This window comes from Schistocerca cancellata, chromosome 4, assembly GCF_023864275.1.
Source record: "Schistocerca cancellata isolate TAMUIC-IGC-003103 chromosome 4, iqSchCanc2.1, whole genome shotgun sequence".
NCBI lineage: Eukaryota > Metazoa > Arthropoda > Insecta > Orthoptera > Acrididae > Schistocerca > Schistocerca cancellata.
This window is the reverse complement of record NC_064629.1, coordinates 660,597,483-660,619,138: the sequence shown is the minus strand read 5'-3', so window position 1 is coordinate 660,619,138 and position 21,656 is coordinate 660,597,483. Positions and strand designations below refer to the sequence as shown.

The following is a 21,656-nucleotide window of genomic DNA, read 5'->3' as shown; positions in this document are numbered from 1 at the left end:
TTCGCAACCAATGGTTGCCTCGTCAGGAAAGAGGGAAGGAGAGGGAAAGACAAAAGGATTTGGGTTTTAAGGGAGAGGGTAAGCAGTCATTCCAATCCCGGGAGCGGAAAGACTTACCTTAGGGGGAAAAAAGGACAGGTATACACTCGCACACACACACATATCCATCCTCATATACACAGACACAAGCAGATATATATATATATATATATAATTAAAATTATTCAGTTCTGAAATATTTAGTCAATAATTACTTTCTATATGCCTTAAATTCGGCTTGAATCATATTCAGGCCTACAGGAGCCACAAAATACATAGGTATTCAGTCAATAAATTCCCCATCTACTGATTTTATAGTTACAAGCTCAACACTTACAACCTTTAACACTGGATAAATCAGGGATTAATACACTGTTCTAGTTACAATTCTTTGATGCTGGGCCTGTTCAACTGTTGCTTGATCAAAATGTGTCTCTCTCACCTCTCCTCTCTTCTCTACCACATTAGGCCATGCATTGCACGATAGTGCTGATGAGCATCTTGTGAAAACTTTTGGGCTGTCTGTCTCTTCCATGCCGGGTGTAGAATACTCGGTGTTGCAATTGCCTACAATACTGTCAACTGCTTCTACTGTTGACAGGCTGGACTTGGAGCCATATTGTGAGTCACTTAGAATATTTTTTACAGACAACTTTGACCGATTTGGAGCTTTATGTAATTTTTTTAGTTTTCAGTTTAGTTTATTAGCATACTTTGCATCACTTGTATGATATGGGAACTGTCACAATTCTTCAAATTAATACAACAAAATATAAAATTATTATTTTACAATGTTTTAAAAATGACACAATGAACTAATGCATTGGAGTTAAACATCCTCTCTGAACAAGTAAATAGGATTCGACATACATATAGTACACTTCAAGAACACACATTTATCACATCATTTACAGTCAAGAGGAAACAAATGAAATATAAGATTTACAATGAGAACAGCGTGATTGTACTGATAATGAAGTAGATATAAGTGTTTGTTGGTGATTTAGGGATACAAAATATCCCTCCATGTTATAAAGACATTTATTTAACAGTTAACTTTCTAATTTCAGACTTAAATTGTCCCTCCTCTACGATTCCCTTGATGCAAATTGGCAGAGCATTATACAGCTTTATTCCATAAAAACTCAAATGTTTTTGAGCTTTTTGTTTTTCTTGCTGTTTCTACTGCAGATTCTTACTGGTACATATATCATCATTTTGGAAATCTGAATTTATATGTAAACTACTCAAGTGTGTTCTTGTGCATAGTACTCTTTTGAATACATACAAATATGGTGCTGTATGTGTTTTTAACTGCATGAATGAAGGCCTGCAGTGTGTTTGTGGAGAGCTGTGTGTAATAATTCTAATGGCTCTTTTCTGTAATTTAAAAATGTTTCTCAAATGAGATTTTGTTACACCCCAGAACATTATTCCGTAAGATACAATAGAGCAGATACAAGAAAAATGCACTAATCTTGCAAAATCTGTGCTACAAGAGGAATTATTCGTAATGCAAAACGAGCAGAACTGAGTTTTGAGGATATGCATATGACATGGTCTTTCCAGCTCAAGTCATGATCAGTATACATGCCCAAAATTTTTGTAGACTGTACTTTCTGTGTTCCTGGTCACCCAATAATAAATGGTCATCCTTTTCATTTACTTTACTATACTGGCATGCAATTTGTTTTGTTTAAATTAAGTTCTAACTTATTAGCATTAAACCACTGTTGCACACGATTCAGAACTTTTTCAGCTGTAGTGAATAAAGATTTTCTGTCTTCACTTATAATTTTGTTTGTGTCATCTACAAATAACATAATTTTGGATGAACTGTTTGGGATTTTAATGTCATTATATAGATCAAGAAAAATAATGGGCCAAGAACTCTAACCTGCAGGACACCTGCTTCCACTTTCTTAGCATGTGATGCTTTATTTTTACTTATTTTAAGGTGAGTTCCACAACTTAAGTTCTATCTTGGAGACAGGATTCAAACAATTTCCTCCCAATTCCTCCAATGCCTATTGCCTCCAGTTTGTCAAGTATAATTTGATGGTTTACTGTATCAAAAGGCCTTGGAAAGCTCTAGGTTGATTCCCACCACACTTTTGCTATTGTGTAAATTCATAACATACTCTTCTGTATAGGCTTGCATAGCTGTTTCTGTGTTGTGACCTGTATGAAAGATATGCTGGCAATAATTCAGAATACTGAAGGTGTCAAGGTAGCTTATGAGTTGGATTTTTATCAGTTTTTCAAATATTTTTGAAAAAGATTGAAGGAAGGATATAGGTCTGTAGTTTCCTACCTTCCATGCATCTCCATGTTTGAATAGTCGTCTAACCTGAAAGATTTTCAGCCTCTAGGGGAACACACCTTACTGAATGAGAAACTGGCAATATCTATCAGTGGTTCAGTGGTTTTAAACTCTGGGAGGCAACTTTTTTTTTTTTTTTTCACTGGCACTTCGTCCATTCCTGCAGACATTTTTGATTTCAGACTATTACTTACTTTCAACGTTTCATGTTCATCTGTGGGACTTATTATCAAACTGCTGACTACTTTGATGTTTTTATTTTCTCTTGTTTGATAAAGTTCTTGCTTAGTTTCTCAGGTACACTTCGAAAGTAATTATTAGTGTAACTTTATATCTTATGGAAAACTGTTTTTACTCAGTATCACAGTATCTTAAAAACAGAATTTGTAAATATACTGTACATCTGATGCCAGGAAGCTCTCCTTAAAAATATGTACGTACAAGTATTGTAAAAATGAAAGTGCAAAAGTGCCAAATTGCATTATATGTGAAAGATATCCCACTTACCTAAAGAAAATTATGTAAAATCCCCAAGTAAAGAATTTTCTGTTGCAAATTATGCTCAGACAAACATCATAAAAATGACCCTACCAAATAATACTCGATATAACAGTATTGAAATTAATGAAATTTTGTCCAACATCTAGGGTAAAATATATGTACATAAAAGATCTTGGGATGTAAATAAATAAATAAATAAATAAATACAGACAAAGCTTCCATCTTTATTGTTATGTTATCTTTAGATTTAAGTACAATATCCTGTTCCTTACTGTCTCTTTCATTTCTCTTTGAACAATTTCTCATGGAGTTCTTGATTTATTGGCTGACTTCCTTTTAATCTAGCATTATTTAGTATTTTTGCTAGATTAATTATCCTTCTATACACTTTTTGTAGTTTGTTACTTTTTTTAATTAGAATCAGTACAAGCTTTCATTTCAGAGTCGTGGAAGAAGTTTTTATATGAGATGTGATCCATGAATTTCTGTGTCTATTCCTATGTGAGTTGATTTTGACTAATCTTTTTGGAAAGAACATTTCAAAATCTGTTATGAAAAGATAAGAGAAAACATTGTATGAAGCAATACTGCTCCTCAGGATTGGTTAGACAGTGTGATAGCAAACTGGTTGCAGTTTTCAGTGGAGAAAATTGGTTTGTACATATGATGTACTGTTTTTGTATTTATCTGAACTGTGAAAACTTTAATGAGTGCATTGTGATCAGATATGCCTAGTTCAATATTCAAAACTTCTCTATCTGAGGTTTCTATATTTCAAAATAAATTTGCTATGAGACATTTTGAAGCATTTGTTAGCCTTTTAAGGTTATCTAAATTTGAATACAAATTCAAACTGTGTAAAATATTGTGTATTGTGGAATTGAATTTTAATTGGACTTTTTACCAACACATTGGCAAAAAAAAAAAAAAAAAAAAAAAAAAAAAACCTCCTGAACAGGCTATGAAGGCCCAACAGTACTGACTGGCCGCCGTGTAATTCTCAGCTCGTAGGTGTCACTGGATAGGGATATGAAGGGGCATGTGGGCAGCACACCGCTCTCATGGCCATAGGTCAGTTTCTGAGACTGGAGCCGCTACTTGTCAATCAAATAGCTCCTCAGTTTGCCTTACAAGGGCTGAGTGCACCCCCACTTGCCAACAGTGCTCGGCAGACCAGATGGTCACCGATCCAAGTGCTAGCCCAGTCCGACAGCACTTAACTTTGATGATCTGATGGGAACCGATGTTACCACTGTGATAAGGCCATTAGCACATTGTCATTAAAGTCCCTACATATAAATCTTGATGATTTCTCATCATGTGAGATACTCAGCAGTGCCTCAAGCTTATTAATAAAAATAAAAAAATTCGTCACTATATGGTGTTCAGTACACTGACATGACCATTATTTTTCTCCTTTTTTCCATTCAGTTGCACTGCTGTAGCCTCATTGTTCATATGCCACTGCCGGGAGTACTACATATTGCAGTATGGGTTTTTGCTCTCTCTGCTATTCTGTACCAATGAAAGAGGCAATTTGAAATGTAAACCACTGCTTGTTTACCATTCAGAAACTCCATGAGCCTTCAAGAAGAGCAAAATCGAGAAGAGGTTAAATGTGATGCGGAGATCAAATAACTACAAGTTTTGGGTGTCATGTGATTTTGTGATTGGATCAATGAAGTATCTGGTCCTTCGGTGAAAACATATTTGCTTGAGATGAATCTGCCATTCCCAATTCTTGCATGTTATGGACAATGCTTATGCCCATTCTCAAGGCCTACGAGTCCAACTCCTTGAAGAATTTCAATTCATCAAGATCCAATTTCTGCCTCCCAACACCACTCTGTTACTCCAGTCTATGGGCCTGCAGATTATTTCCAACTTTAAGGAGCTCTGCACCAAAGCACTCTTGGAAATTGCTTTGGGCTGACTGAAGCTATCAATCTCACTCCAGTGAGTTTTGGTAATATCACTTCAACATCATTGCCTGTGTCAAGATGATCTAAAAGGTGTGGGAAGGGGTTACCAAGTGAACTCTCACTTCTGCTTGGAGGAAGCTTTGGCTGGAGTGCATTGTTGAATGTGACAGGCATTTGAGGCAGTACCTGTGAAGCCTGCAGTCAACGAGATTGTGTCTTTGGTCAAAAGCATTGTACTAGAAGTGGATAGTAATGATACTGATGAGCTTGTGAAGATCACAGCCAAGAAATGACCACTGAAGAGCTTATGGAGTTGCAGCATGTTTCACAGCAGGATGTTGTGGAGAGGAGTTCTTCAGAGGAGGAGGAGGAGGCAGTAACAGCAAAGAAGCAGTCTTCTGATGCAATAAGAGAAATGCTGAAAGCATGGGAATCGGTTGCATTGTACACTGAAAATCAACACACTAATAAAGCAGTGGCTACGTGCACTAGAAATTTATTTGACGATAATGCTGTATCGCAATTTCTCCAAGTGTTGAAGCATTAGCAGAAACGAATGACTATAGATAGCTTCCTAGTAAAAAAGAATTAGTTATGTTTAGTGGATAATAAAGTACATATACTGCCCTGGAACAAATTATGCTCACTACGCAAGGTTCCACTGTACTACCAAGGAAGAAGTTAACGTTTGTAATTTTCTGTAATGTATTTCTTAGCACTCTTATGACAAGTGTACCTTCATTTCTATTAACATCATTAGCGCCTCCTATTATTACACAGTTGATTCCAGGAGTCAGAAAATTTTCACAGAACTACCCGTAAGGGATACCTGGTTTCATTACTCCACCAACTTTGAGCATAGCTTGTATGTTAGACATGTCAGCTAAACCTTTTCCATGATTGCCTGAAAGTATGTAAATATCTTCTTTGTTCTTACCGATAATTGTTATGTTTGCATGTTCCCAACCGATAATTGTTATGTTTGCATGTTCCCAGCATTATCTATTATTTCCTTGCTTGTTATGACAGCATTTCGTAACTGAGTGATTTTTAGCCGATACATTTGTGGGAGTACTTCATTTGTTCTAGTATTTTCACATTTTTTGACTCACCACACGTTAAAAGTCCAAAATTATTTGCTACTGGGAGACTAGTGGTGTTCTCTTTACTATTAGCACGATGGAACTTTTTAGGCCTAATGAAGTTATCATTTTGTTCGGTTATGACAGTTTCACTACACATTGAATAGTCTTTGATGACTTTTTCAGGTTTTTATACATACAGTTTAGCTAACATAAGATCATATTTTAATATGGCAGTCACACAGTCCTCTTGGTATTCCTTTTGTAAACATAGAATATCATGAAAATTGCAGTGCACATTTCCACAATCACAAATTACATTTCTCTCTTCTAATGTATTTAAACATTAGCAATAGATCCATTTTTGTGACCACAGACATAACTTGACATCACATTTCACCTTCTTACTATGTTTCACTCACACGAGGTTTAAAAAGTCATAGTTTTCTGCAAATCTGGTAATTAGTACGCTTACACACACAGTAATGCAGTAAGAAAAAAAGGATGGGGACAACACAGGCTGGGTGGTAATTATTAGAACAAAACACATTACATTTTTGGGCGGAGAAGTAAAGGCTGTTATTTTTTAAGGATTCAGGGAAACAACCACTAACAAACATTCAGTTTATAAGAGGACATAATGGATGCACTATTATATCCTCAGTTTTTTTCTCTCAAAAATAGACAATAAATGTCTTCTGATTTTGAGTTAGTTAGTATTGCTATTGCACTTTTATTATTGGTTACTTTTACCTCTTATCATTTAGAGACAGGAACTAAATCTTCAAAATTTTGGAGGAAAAGAGTTTTCATGTTTTGAGTCATGGATGTTGTGATATTTACGATTGTGTTCAGCTGCAGCAATGTTATTCATACTGCCAGCATGAACAAAGAATGTGTTGAAATCATCTGGTGTGATACCAGCATCACAGGAATTATTTTTGCTAATATCTTTACTTCTGCCCACATGAGTCCTGACAACAATCCAGGCTACTGTACATTTATTTTGCAACTTATTAATATAAACGTATTAACATTGCACTTGCTTAATCTGACTGATTTCTGCCTTATACTTCTTCTTTAATCATATGTGGTTTGCTCTTTCTTCTTCACTATCCCTCGATTTATCATAGGAAATTATTAAAATTATAGAGCACAGCAGTCAGTTGTCCTTTTTTTTGCAGCTTTTATTATGCAAAATCAGATTTTGGCTAGTGCCTAGCCATTATCAATGCACTAATTTCTGATCTCGGTGCATGTTAGTTCCCCGTTGTTTGGTTGTCAGTCGCAGTTCTTTGAATTGGTAGTATTCAATGAACTGTGACTGATGCCCAAACAACAGGGAACTAACATGCATCGAGATTAGAAAATAATTCATTGATAATGGCTAGGCACTAGCCAAAATCTGGTTTTGCATAATAAAACCTGCAAAAATTAGGATGACTGATTGCTGCACTGTATAATTTATAAATCACATAAGTCACTGAGTGAACCCACTTTCTGAATGGAAGGTAACCTGATGATAAAATGTGTATTGAACAACACCACTTGATAACTGATTTGTCTCAACATTAGTAATTACATTGTCAAGGCAAGTAGTTTGTCTTGTTAAGTGATCATTAATACAGAATAGGTCACATGCTCGTAGCATACTGTGTAGATCAATTTGCTCAGGAAGCTGACCATTCCTAAAGGAAAAATTACAAATATGGATAAATACAGGGCTAACATGTGCAGCACAGCACTTTAATAGTCTGCTAGACACTCCATCATAACCCTGAGAGTCCTTAGTCTTCAGTGATTTAATTATTGATCTATCTCCCTCATGTCTGTATCACAGAGGAGTATTTCAGACATCAATCTCGGAAAGGCATTTGCCAAGAAAGTTATATGATTTCCTGTAGAAACTAAATTTTTATTTAATTCACCAGCAATGCTCAGAAAATGATTGTTAAGTACTGTACATATATCTGATTTATCAGTAACAGGAATATTTTTACTGCGAACTGACTTTATATTGTCGACCTTGTGCTGCTGACCAGACACTTCCTTCACAACTGACCATATAGTTTTAATTTTATCCTGTGAATTAGCTATTCTATTCACATACCATTCACATACTTTGCCTTCCTGATAGCATTTTTAAGCACCTTACAATACTGTTTGTAATGGACTACTGTAGCTTGATTGTGACTACTTCTAACATTTTGATATAATTCCCGCTTTGTTTTACGTGATATCCTTATGCCACTAGTCAGCCACCTGGGCTGCCCATTACTGCTGGTACCCTATTTAGAACATTCTGATGGAAACAACTCTCAAAGAGCATGAGAAATGTTTTAAGGAAAGCATTGTATTTATCATCTATGTTATCAGCAGTATAAACATCCTGCCACTCTTGTTCCTTGACAAGGTTTAAAAAACTCTCTATTGCTGTTGGATTAACTTTCCTACATAGTTTGTAATTAAATATGACATAATGTTCTGGTACACTTTGGCTAAAAACTATTAACCCTTAGTTGGTAACATGTGAAAAATTGTTGTTTACAGTAACATCCGTCTGGGAGACTAAGGTGACAAAATTTTTCAAAGAATTTCCACTGTAGTGAATATTGTGGAAATGAAACTATGACGCCCACACAGTAGCAAGTTCAACTCATGAATAAAGGATAGCTGAAATATCAGATCCACGTAAAAATGCATGTCTGTCAACAATACATTGAGTGCGTTTATACCTGCCTAAGAGATGGATGTTACCAACTGAGGGTTAAAAATAGAGAGCTGAAATTTTGTATAGTGTCTTAAAACATGCTTAACTAAAATGTAGACTACTCTTGTGATTTAACTTTGAAAATAAAACACTTTTTTGAAGAAAAACCATGAATTCATTTCCAAAATTTTTGATAATCCTTAATCAAACTTAAATTTTTTTGTACCACAATTTATGACAGCACCATCTTTTCAATAGTCTGCTTTAAAGATAATAGTGTGAAGAACTTAAAGGAAAAACATAAATCTTCTACTTTGTTTGTATTTTGAGTAATGTGTACCTATGATGTACATAAATGATTAGCATCGTTTTTCATTTGCAATTAAAAAATACAATTAAAAAATGTGTGAGAGCTAAAGCTGTGGTTCATATGTAAAAATGTTCTGAAAGATGACTTAAAAGATAGTAAGCATTATATGGACTTACAAATCTTGTTCTTTGGGTTGCACTGTTTAGAAAATTGACAATTTTTTCAAGGTTTCTCCTGGTATTCCTGGATCACTCCCCTTAAATTGAATATCTCCCATATTATCCGAGGATTTACACTAGACATGGTCTTTTTATCTATTTCATCCTCTGCTGCCTTCACTATATCATCTCTTAAAGCTACCCATTCATCTGTTACAATGTTCCTTCCCCCTGTTCTAGTCATCCATTGCCTACTGTTCCCTCTGAAACTTTCAACAACCTCTCATGCTTTAAACTTATCCAGGTCCCATCTCCTTAATTTCCTACCTTTTTGTAGTTTTTGAGCATTAATCTACAGCTCATAATGAATACGTTGTACTCAGAGTCCACAGATGTACTTAGAAATGTCTTACAATTTAAAATCTGGTTCCAAAATCTCTGTCTTATGATTATATAATCAGTCTGAAGCCTTTCATTGTCTCTGCATCTTTTCCATGTATATAGCCTTGTTTCATGATACTTAAACCAAGTGTTTGTTATGATTATATTATGCACTGTACAAAGTCCTAGAGGCAGCTTCCTCTTTCATTCCTTTCCCCCACTCCATATTGGCCTACTATTTTTCATCCTTTTCCCCACTATAATTCCAGTTCCCCATAACAATTAAATTTTCATCTCCCTTAACTATTTGAATAATTTCTTTTACCTCCTCATACATTTCATCAATGTCTTAATTACCTGCAGTGCTAGTGCTCATATAGACTTGTAATAGTGCTGTGGGTGTTGGCTTTGTGTGTATGTTGGCTACAATAATGTGTCCACTATGCTGTTCATAGTAGCTTACCTGCATTCCTATTTTTTTTATTTTGTATTCATTATTAGTCCTACTCAGGCAGTACCCCAAGTTGATTTTATTTTTATAGCCCTGTATTCATCTGACCAGAAGTCCTGTTCCTACTGCCACTGAACTTCACTAATTCCTACTATATCTAACTACAGCCTATCTGTTTTCATTTTTAATTTTCTAACCTACTTGCATAATTAAAGGATCTAACATTTTACACTCTGATCTGTAGTGTGCCAGTTTTGTTTCTCCTGATGACAACATCCTTCTGAGAATTCACTGTCTGAAGATCTGAATGGGGGAATATTTTATCTCAGAAATATTTCATCCAAGAGGACATCAGCATCATTTAACCATACAGTAGAGCTGCATGCCCTCAGGAAAAATTATGGCTGCTGCTTCCCCTTGCTTACAGCTGTTGACAGTACCAGCCCAGCTAGGCATTTCGGTTGATGTTACAAGGCCAGAGCAATCAATCATCCAGACTGTTGCCCTTGCAACTACTGAAAAGGCTGATGCACCTCTTCAGAAACCACATGTACGTCTGGTCTCTCAACAGTCTGTTGTGGTTGAACCTATGGTATGGCTATCTGTATTGCTGAGGCACACAAGCATCCCCACCAATGGTAAGATCCATGGTTCAGGGAAGGGAAAGGGGAGGAGTTATTTGCATACTAAAAATTATTAAAACATGTATTACATTTGAATTGTATTAAAATGTTGATTAATAGACAAAAGCTAAAGGGTGTCCAGCAAAGCAGTCCCTGATTTGAGCATTAAATATCTTGGAAACTAAGGTCAATAGACAACAACAACAAAAGGATTGTTTATCGTGAACACTGTAAGAATTTTATACAGGTATTATATAGAGGTTTAAAAATAGTTTGGAAAGCTACTAACAGATGGTGCTGTGCAGCCCATACAGTATCAGCATGCATAATTAAACTAATTCTGTGCAAGTAGTCTTTGCAATCACATAATAAACTTATTGAAATGTCCACCAACAGCAGTACAGAGGCTACACAAATGAACAACGAAATTTGCCGTCACATCCTGTAGTGTATCAATGGAAATGGATTCAGGTGCTACACAGATCACCAATTAAAGTTTATTCAGCATGGCTGGATGTATCTGGTAATCAATGTCTGCCAATGTGCCCCACAAGAAGTAATCAGCAGGAGTCAGATTGGGTGAATGTGGAAGGCAATCCATTGACGTGCCAGTAAATTTACTATATGCCAACACAATCGCTCTGTTCCCATATTTATATTCATATTTATTCACCTTTAAACATTTTACATGTAATCGGTGTCATATAATAAAAGTTACAGGTACATTGTATACATCTATATATACATATTTTTACATATTTTTGACAAGACGAATTGCCTGCATAATATTATATTTTTAATTTTGTAATATATACCCCTTTCACAAAACATACCATCAAAATCCAATATCATTTATTGCACTCTCTTGAAATTCTTGAACTTTATAAAATACTTTACTTTTTATCCATTTTGCTACTTTTACTTTAAATTTATCCATGGGCATAGAATGTGCATTTCCGGGTAATTTGTTAAAAATGTGGGTGCTTGATACTTATAACTGCAGTGAATCTTTGATAGTCTGGCAAACGGGATGTCTATTTCTTGTATTATGTGGATGCATTGCCATCGTAAAGTCAAAGTTATTTAAATTTTCTTTGACATATATCAGGCAACTATAAATATACAAGCCAGGGACTGTCATTATATTTAATTCTTTAAAATGCTGCTTACACGAGTCTCTGGGTGGTAGTCCTACAAGGCAGCTGATTGCGCTCTCTCTCTCTCTCTCTCTCTCTCTCTCTCTCTCTCTCTTAAACACAGTCTTTGAAATTTGGCAGTTTCCCCATAGTATGCATATAGTAGGAGTGTTCTACTACTAGAGCCTCTCAATTTATGTAACAAGAAATTTACACCTGAGAGGTTTTTGCATAGCATGTCTGTGTGAGTTTCCCAGTTAAGTTTTTGGTTTATGTGGAACCCTAGTAGTTTTACAGATTTGTTTTCATGTTTGGGGGCATTCAAATTAAAACCAATATCTTCTGTCTTATTATTATTTATCTGTAATGAATTTGCCTGAAACTGGCTGATGCATCTGTCCATTGTTATTGTTACATTATTCTGTAATTCATCCAAGTTGTTTCCCTGAGTAATTAGCATTGTATTGTCTGTATACAGTGCTGTGTCACAAGATAATGAAGAAGGCAAATCATTTATGTAGACTACATAAATAAAAGGTCTAAGTACGGAGGCCTATGGCACTCCTTTGGTAACAGGCATGAAACTGGATCTTTTATCATTTATAGCCACTGTTTGTTTTCTATTGCATAAGTAAGATTGTAATAGTTAGAGAGCACTCTACACTATTCCATAATACTGTATACTGTTTTCTTTCTTTTGGCAGTTTATTTCTGTTTTAATGACTTTCCATGCTCCTTTGCATCTATTTGTGGAATTGATTATGAATGTGTCATTGGCTTTGTATTTTGCTGTCTTGATTTCAGACCTATAGTATTTTCTGGCTAGTTTGTAGGTATTTTTATCTGTTTCACTATGGTGAGACCTGGCACGATACATGAGCATAACTGTTCTTAAATTGTTTAATTGTGGTGTGTACCATTCTTTGGTTTAGGGGTGGGTGTTACTCTTGTGGGTTCTTTGGTACTGTTTAGGGCAGGTTTCTTCAAATATTTTTACTACTACATCTAGGAATTTAATGGTTGACTCATTAGCTTTCTTGGCTTCTGTGATTACTTCATCCCAGTCTATTTGTTTTAACCTGGATTTTAGATAGGTAGCTTTTTTTCATTTAGTCTCCTTATTGTTCTACCTGGCTCATCTGAATAGCTTCCTATTTTATTATGTAGTGGAAATTTAAGCCAAAGCCCATCATGATCTGAAATGCCTAATTTAATTATGTTGCTCTGACTTTCATTTATTTGAAAATTACTGATTATGTTGTCAAGACATGCATTCTGTCTCATGGGTGTATAGATTATGCAGTAAAAGTTAAGTGCTCTTAATGTGTTAAGTAGATAGTTTACAGTTGTGCTTTTAATACTAATGTCTATATTTATATCACCGAATATCAAAACTCTGCACTTTTTCTTCTTAAGGAAGAATACTATGAGTTTTTCAAGACTGTATAAACAAGTCCTCATATTGATTAGGAGTGCGATACACAGTGACAACTAATATACCAATACTTGGAAACAATACAGCTGCTGCTTCAAAATATGTTTCAGTACAGAAACTACTTATATCTATAGCTTCATATATCAATTTCAGTCTCTTACAATTATATTTGGCTACACCACCATGCTTCATGTTAGTTCTACAATACCCTGTAGCTAGTTCAAACCCATTAGGTGCACTCAAATCTATTTCTGTATGAGATAGCCAATGTTCATTTACCAAAAGCACAGTACAATGAAGTATTTCCAACCAATATTGCAGTTCCAAGAGCTTATTTTTCATTGACTGGATATTAATATGCAAAAAGAGTAGACAATTTTCATTGACAGCTGGCACTGACTGACTATGGGTTTGACACGTCTTCCTCATTTATGATGCATCACTTACCTTAGGCAACTTCTTCTGTCTGTTTTTCTTCTGGTTTTCCTCCCTGTTCTGCTTCCAACTAAAAAATCACTCACATGAGTGGGAGGCACTGTTTTCCGTTTGGTTGGTAAGGTGGTCACATTTTCTTTTTCACTGCTTCTTATTATAGACACTGTCATTGATGTACATTCTAATATTGCTGTTGCTGGAGCTATTGTTGATGCTGTTGTTGCAGCTATTGTCACTGATGTTGGTACTACAGTTGTTTCTGTCAGCATTATGTTTGGTCTGCTGGTTGAACTTCTGCTATTGCTGCTATGAGAGATGCTGCAGCTGACCTTACTGCTATTGTTTTTGAAGGTGGTGTTGCTGCCATCGTTGCTGAAGATGGTGCTTCAGCTGCTACTAAATTTTGGTATGATGATGTCTCCACAGTTGATGTAGCACTATATTGATTGGCTGGGTCAATTAAGTGCCAGTTTCTTCTCAGATGTTTTATTCTGTTTTTTTCTGAAACAGTATTAGCTATTTGTTTGGCTACTACCTGCTTTCCCAACTTGTTTAGATGTGGCCCATGTTCTGTATAAAATCTACAACCAATATTGTTTGTCAATAATTTGCACATTTCTGAAATGTTTTCAAATGCTTGTATATTGTTTATTTGCCACTGTGATTTCACTATTAACACAGGACTGTTGAGACAGGCTGTGCCTGTGTGGTAAATTGCAAACTATTACATTAGGTGGCTGTTTTTCTTCTGGTTTTCCTCCCTGTTCTGCTTCCAACTAAGCAGGTGGCTCAGGTATCTTTTCAGATTCTGTGTAGCCTCCTGAGTTTCATTTTTATTTACATCATTTGACCTCCCTAACAGAACAACAAAATCATTTTGAATGAGCTTTGCACACTAAGCAGATTGTGCTACCTTCCCTACTTCTGACAGTAAGGCATTTGGCTTAATAAAACTGGTTGCTTTTAACTGTTTACACTGATTTCACAATATCTGCTAGTTCATGCTCATCACTGCCCACCAACATAATAATTTTGCTTACATTATTTACCATTTTTTTCATACCAAGTTCTCTGATTTGTTTAGGACTGCATTTGTTAATTGTAGTATTTTGCTTGTTGAGGCAATCATTTTGTTCTTCAGGTGTGTTTTGTCTTTTCTGTTCTAATAATAATACACACTGATGCTTTAAATTATGTATTTCTCTGATTAACACAGATATAATTTCAGATTTCTCAAGAAAGCAAAACACTTGTTTGATGCAGTGTCCTCTGGTCCCATCTTTCATGAACCACGCAGTGCCTTGTCAGTCCTCCAAAATGAACTGTGTTGCAACAAATTATTCCAAAATTGCAATGTGATATGCATTGGTAATTGTTTCTTGCATGAAAAAGGGCCAATAATGGCTTTGCTGCAGTCCAAACAGTGACTTCGGGAGAATACAGTGGTTTTACTTCACACAAATGGTGATTTTTGGCACCTCAGAATCTCCAGTTTTGTTTATTCACAACTCCATTCAGATGAAAGCATGCTTCCTCTGTGAACCAGATGCAGTCAACATCAAATCCTTTTTTGTCAATCATTGTGAGAATATGGTTTGCAAAGTCAGCCCTCTGTCACACAACTCGTACGGGTACAGACGGGTGGCTTTGGATATTGAATGGAAACACATGTAGACTCTGTATAAGTATTTTCTGAATGATGGAGTGTTTCAACTCAGTCTCTATCGCAATTCTTCCGACAAATTGCTTTGGCCTTTGTCGAATAATTCCAGAAGCTGTGGTGACATTTTTAGGACTAAGAACATTTTCCCTGGGGCCAACATTCCCCACTATATCATCAGCCACACTTCCTCTCCACTGAAATTTATGTAGTGTTTGCAAATGATTCTTTTGTCTCAACAAATGAAGCATCTACTTCTTCTTGAGCCTTTCTGGCATTTATGCCTTTTGAATACAAAGTCATGTCATCTGCAAACTGCAAGAACTGTCCATGAGAGATTAAGTAATTTATGAAAACTATGAACAGGAAGGGCCCCATTACAAGTCCCAGCAGCAAGCCATATCCCAACTTCCATTCACATAATTCCTTGGTCTGATACAATCTGCCATCGATTTTCCAGGTAATATTTGAGGATTGCCGGAACAGTGCCTTCAACTCTATACTGACTGAGCTGCTTTGGAAGGACCTTTTGAGGAATGCAGTGAGGTGCTTTACTAAGGTCACAAAGAATCAGTACCAAAGATTATTTTTCATCGAAACTGTGCTTTATTCTAATAAACAGATCTAGTGCTGTTGTTGTTGTAGGTTTGTCTTTATGGAAACCTTGCTGTGCCTCTGAGAAGAATTAATTAATTTCAAAGTAATTAGACAACTGATATTTCATTTTAGTGTCACTGACTTTAGCAAAGACTGGAATTACTGAGATTGGACTGAAGCCTGCTATTATGCTGGCGTCTCTCTTTTTATAAATTGGTACTGTTAATGCAAATTTAAGGAAGTCTGGAAATACACCAGCAGAAAGACCTTTATTGATTACCATAGTTCATGGTTCAACAATTTCATAGATCATTCTCTTGATAATATTAGTCGACATCCCATATACATACTGAGTTTACAATTTTTATTTTTTTAAGTTTCCTTCACTTCATCATGGTGCACCTTTTGTCATTTCTTACAGGATCTGCAGGTCTATATTCAAGTCAGGGATTGCACTTATAGCGTTTCTCACAACATCAATAAAATAACTGTGGAAGTTATCCAGCGTAAAGGAGAGATAGGATTTTTCCTGTGTTTGTTCCTTAAGTCACAGGGTGCCTTGAATGGGTTGTAAGTTCCTCCAATGAACCTATCATTACATTTCTTTTTGGCTTCTTCTACATCCTTTTTATAAAATTTTTTGCTTGTAAATATTTACCATGTTTTTCCGTTCACTACATTTTGCCTATGTTGTGACATGTTTGCAGGACTTTTTTGTTGTTCTGTGGATAGACAGTCAAATTTGGTTTTGATGGTCTGAAAGAACTCTTTAAATTCGTCAGTTGCTGCCATGTCCTGTAATCCAGACTGCCACTATACTGCAGATAGTGCTGTCTGAAAAGCACTCAGTGTTTCCTTATTTATGGTCCTTTTTGTGAATACATGACTAGAATTCCAGGAAACAGCTGGTTGATTATTAGCTCTTGGTATGAATGAATGTCAGACTGAAAGAGAGTGTGAATCCATAATTAGTGATATGGATGTAAATGGGGTGCTAACAGAGGAATCTGAAGTGTGTAAGGTTGAAATGGCATGTGTGCAGATAATGAATGAAACTGTTGTGGCAGTAAATGATATTGAGCAGGAAGGTTATGTCAGAGGAGAATGTGAGTCACTAGTAATTAGTAGTGGTGTAAATGAGTAATAGTCTGTTGCAACTAAGGCAGATTTTGTAATAGAAACATAGTGCTTACTAATAGTAAATGAAATTGCCAGCCAGGCTGATGAGTTTAACAAGGAAAAGGTGTGTGTGAAACATTGCCAATTAACAGCAATATAAATGCGTTACTAAAGACTGAAATGGAAGCAGGTAAGACTGACCAACAGTGTACTGATGTATGTGAAACAGTGAGTAAATATGATACTAGTATGAATGGTTTGATTGATCAGAAAGTTGTTGATGTGAATGATCATGTATGTAGTAAATTGGCACTGAATTATATCATGCCATGATGAACTCAGAACTCCTTGGAAATATCAAGATACAATCTGATACTTGGTACCACCTGCTCTACAAACTTGCTTGCTTTTCATCATAACAATGGACTAACTGTACCAAAAAAGTGTACACTTAGACAGTTTGGAGCATTCTAAAGCTCATCTTTCTGGGCTCAATACTGATTTATAAAAAATTAAATTGAGTGTAATATGATAAATTAAAGAGACATATGATTAGTCATATTTTTGGCCCAGATTTTGTTACAAGCAAAATTTTACAACTTCTTGACAGACATGTCATGATCATTATCATATCACACAAAAATAAATAACCACAAAAAGTTACATTGCATCACTTACCTGCACAACAGAGGCAATGCAGCACCCAAATCACTGGCAGCAACAATGAAGACATTAATCACACATTGGGCTAGATCTGTCACATGACCAAGTCCTTGATGCATAACAAGGGTACACCACACCATCTATCTAGAAAAATACTGAGAACTGGATGTACTCCTTTGCAGAACACAAAATAGTCATCAGGAGATATGTTCCATAGCATAGATTGAGCGGCCTGATGGGTTCTAATGTTATTCAGGCAGCCTTGACATTTATAACATGTATTATGCATCCAAAAGGAAAGTTAATTACTTTTACAGTGAGTCAAACAATAGATCACATTTTACTCAAGTGTTATAATATATGTGGTAGGTCTTTGACTTTGTGCAGGGATACAAAGATCTCATGAAGGCCTACAAGTTCACTTCAACCCCACAGAGACAAGGCACACTTGCCTGTATTGGGTTCCTTCAGATCAGTCTTATATATTAACCTTTGAGTTTCAGTTGAGATGTGGAAGGTCACAAATGATTTTTTTGTAGTGCTAATCCAGGAATCATATGTTAGTGATGTATCACTTCCATGTTCTGTGACACATTCTGCTGCATTAGTTTGGCAAAGGAATATCAAAGCAGTAATTAGAATTTATATACTAGATTTCTTGTCAACAAAATTGTATCACTGCGTAATGAACCTGTTGTTATGGCAGGTATATGTATCATCACTATGGTAAACAAATTAAGACCTTGTAATGGTCGCCTGGTCGTAGATATTGCTAATTGCTATAATCGCGCTATTCCACTCCCATTTACGGAGCTTGTTAGCACTTGATGTTAGGTTGGCGCCATTACAATGCATTGTAGTAATCACTGCTGCTTGCTGGATCGCTGCTGTGTCTCGATGTTGATGCTGGCTCTAAATCTGGTTGTCTAGGGTTAAAAACATGAGGTCCCGTGTTTTTTATGTGCTTTTGATGATAAAGAATGAACGAAACCAACAAATATGTAAACTACAAATATTTATTTCTCTGGTGGCCATCTTAACTCCACTGTCCACCAAAGACTATGACACAACACAACTTCCTTTACATGTTCTTTGCATTGTTTATCCACCTCAAACAATAACACACTAACACACTGTACCAAAGTGACATTCCGACTGCCTCTCGACCCTTCTTGCTGCTCGTATTTATAACATTGTCAAAGAACTACTAAAAAGAGATATAGTTTACAAGTCACATGTACATCTGTTATCATAATTTGTGCAGAAAAGTTATTAATTTGCATCGAGTGACATAATTTAACATGTTATTAAAATGACAGACAGATTTGTTGACTTGACAGAATAATTCTTTGTTACAAAAAGTCCGTTTTCTAGAAGTTTGTCAATTGACTTCTCTAATTTGCATAAATAAGTAATTAACATGAATTATTAAGAAATACATTGGTTTTCATCTAAAACAGGATTGATTTCGTGAATACTAAGTGAAACCGCTCCTAGTGAACAAATAGGTTTCACTGGGTGATTTTTATTTAAGGAGATCCAAAATACCTAAGTTGTACACTACTTTTCGTACTTCATATTAATTATTTAAGATGAACTCAGTGTTTTTACATGATGACATTTGCTGTATCAGTGATCAAGTGATATTAACTTTTGTGTGGGTTAGTTATTCAGTATAATTTAATGGGTTGCCTGTTTATGGAGACATGTTACGCAATCATTGTCAACATACACAATAACTTTTCTATAATCATAAATACTCGTTAAACTGGTTGAATTTGGAGGGAATCGCATACTTCGGTACAGTAAAGCCTTTAATATGTTCCGTTACAACCTGCAACAGTGTGTGGTCAAGGTGCATGTCAGTTGAAGGAGGGTAGTGTAACATTAACTCAGTGCCCTGTGACAGCAGAATGCTATTTCTAAGAACTTAAAGGTGTGTCTCTGCTTAAGTTTCACAGCAGTGTGAAAACTGGACTTTTGAAAATAGAAAAAACAGACACATTCACACAAGCAAAAAATAGTCAGTCCATGCAAGGCAGTCAACTGTTTAACATCTTCATGAAAGTTTACATGTTGAAATGTCCACATCCCTCACCAGTAAGAACTATGCAAAACATGTCAGCATACTTAGCTAGCATCTATTGAAAATCCATGTACTGTTAACCTCAACTAATGCTCCAATGAACATGCGCTTAAAATTAAGATCAAGTTAACAGTTTTGTGATATTTACATCAATGACAATTAGTGACACTCTGTGTGCAGTAATGTTTATTTCAGACTGCATAGGGCTAGTGTCATATTAACTTCTAACTGTGAACAACAGGACATGCTTGTGCAGATGATAATAATGTTTTGTATTATTTTGATGGACTGTGACTCGAAAGAGAAGTAACCCACTGTCACTAAATGTTGAACTTATCTTAGTGGACTATTATAGTTACCGTATTGGGAGTGAACTCGATACTCTGTAAGGTAGTGATGTGTACAAATAAACTCTGTAATGATGACATGAATTGACTCTGTATGTAAGATATCAGAAGGCATTATTGCTGCTTATAATGTCAAAAAGTAATGTTGCTTTACATGGTTGCTTATTGAGATCAATGGATAAAATCAGCAGGACAGATGTTAAATTCACTAGAGAAATAATACTTAAAGAACTTTTAAATGATAGAGGCTGGTCAACACTCCAATGAAAATGTGTGTTTGAAATAAATATAGAATAGTGAAAAGTTTAACTCGTGTGTTATGTTTGACACTGAACTACATGAAAACTGACTGAAGCTATTCTAGAGGATGAGACATCAGTTTTGTGTGTGCCACCAAGGAAGGTCAACTACAACTAGGTAACTAAACAATACAAATGGAATTAGCTTAGATGTTTCCAATACATCAGGAAAAGTACCTGTTTGAAGAGAGCAGCCACATAAGTGGTTGGAGATTTTTGTCTTTTTGTTTCTTTTGATACTTCATCTTGTGTGACAGTGCTGATCTACATTGATGTACTACATGCTGTGATGTTCCCCTTATCTGTTGATGCACTTGGTTCCATGTGTCTTGAAGTCTTGTGTTTTGATGCTCTGAACTATGTCAGAAGGGACTGTTCAAGCTGGTGGAGGCTCTGTAATGATGTGGAGCATGTGCTATTGGAGTGATATGGGACCCCTGAGACGTCTAGATACGACTCTGACAGGTGACACGTACGTAAGCATCCTGTCTGATCACCTGCATCCATTCATGTCCATTGTACATTCCGACGGACTTGGGCAATTCCAGCAGAACAATGCGACACCCTACACGTCCAGAATTGCCACAGAGTGGCTCCAGGAACACTCTTCTGAATTTAAACACTTCCGATGGCCACCAGACTCCCCAGACATGAACATTATTGAGCATATCTGGGATGCCTTGAAACGTGCTGTTCAGAAGAGATCTCCGTGCCTCGTACTCTAACGGATTCATGGTGTCAGTTCCCTCCAGCAATACTTCAGACATTATTCGAGTTCATGCCACTTCGCGTTGCAGCACTTCTGCGTTCTCGCAGGGGCCCTGCATAATATTAGGCAGGTGTATCAGTTTCTTTGGCTCTTCAGTGTAGTATGTCACACACAAACTTTCGCCGTTCCAGTATTGAAATTTTTTCATTAGAATAGGTAAGCATCTGTCAGTTGATTTTCCATGAACAACTTCCATCCACCTCTGCCACCTCTCCCTCGAATCTGTTTATCTTGGAGTCTGGCGCTTCCTAATATTCAGAACGATTTTCCATTTTCTTGATTAATTTGGAGTATATTTCAAAATGAAGTGCAAGCAGAGGAAAATTGCTTTATATTTGAATCGATGTAAGCCTTCAGCCATGGGTGTTAAGTGAAGGCCATCAGAGGATGACTTTGACTAGCTTATTGCCAAATAATGCTATAAATTTCCACATGTTCAATTTAAAGACATTTATCCGTAATTATAGTGATTAACAGTTTACGTATTAGCTAAGAGACAAATCTCGCGGAAAAAATGGTGTGAACACAGCAGAAGATAAATGCTCATCATACAGTTTGTCTTGCACCCAAGTCTAGCTTCACAATGTACCGCTAAACCTAGCGCAAAGCT

General features: G+C 36.1%; 1 protein-coding gene across 14 annotated transcripts in view; it reads left to right on the top strand.

Annotated features, from left to right (window-relative positions):
* Window positions 1–21,656, top strand: part of LOC126183394 (uncharacterized) — a 60,238-nt gene that overhangs the window by 5,742 nt on the left and 32,840 nt on the right. For 2 of the 14 annotated variants that reach the window (XM_049925340.1, XM_049925339.1), the window contains exon 2: window positions 508–660. The exons of 8 other annotated variants lie outside the window; for them this stretch is intronic. In XM_049925340.1, the coding sequence (XP_049781297.1) occupies window positions 508–660 (153 nt within the window). Of the gene's footprint in view, window positions 1–507; window positions 3,081–8,417; window positions 8,538–10,221; window positions 10,516–20,326; window positions 20,396–21,656 lie in introns of those variants that run through there. 4 more of the 14 variants (XR_007536733.1, XR_007536730.1, XM_049925337.1 and 1 more) reach the window with 4 other exon arrangements.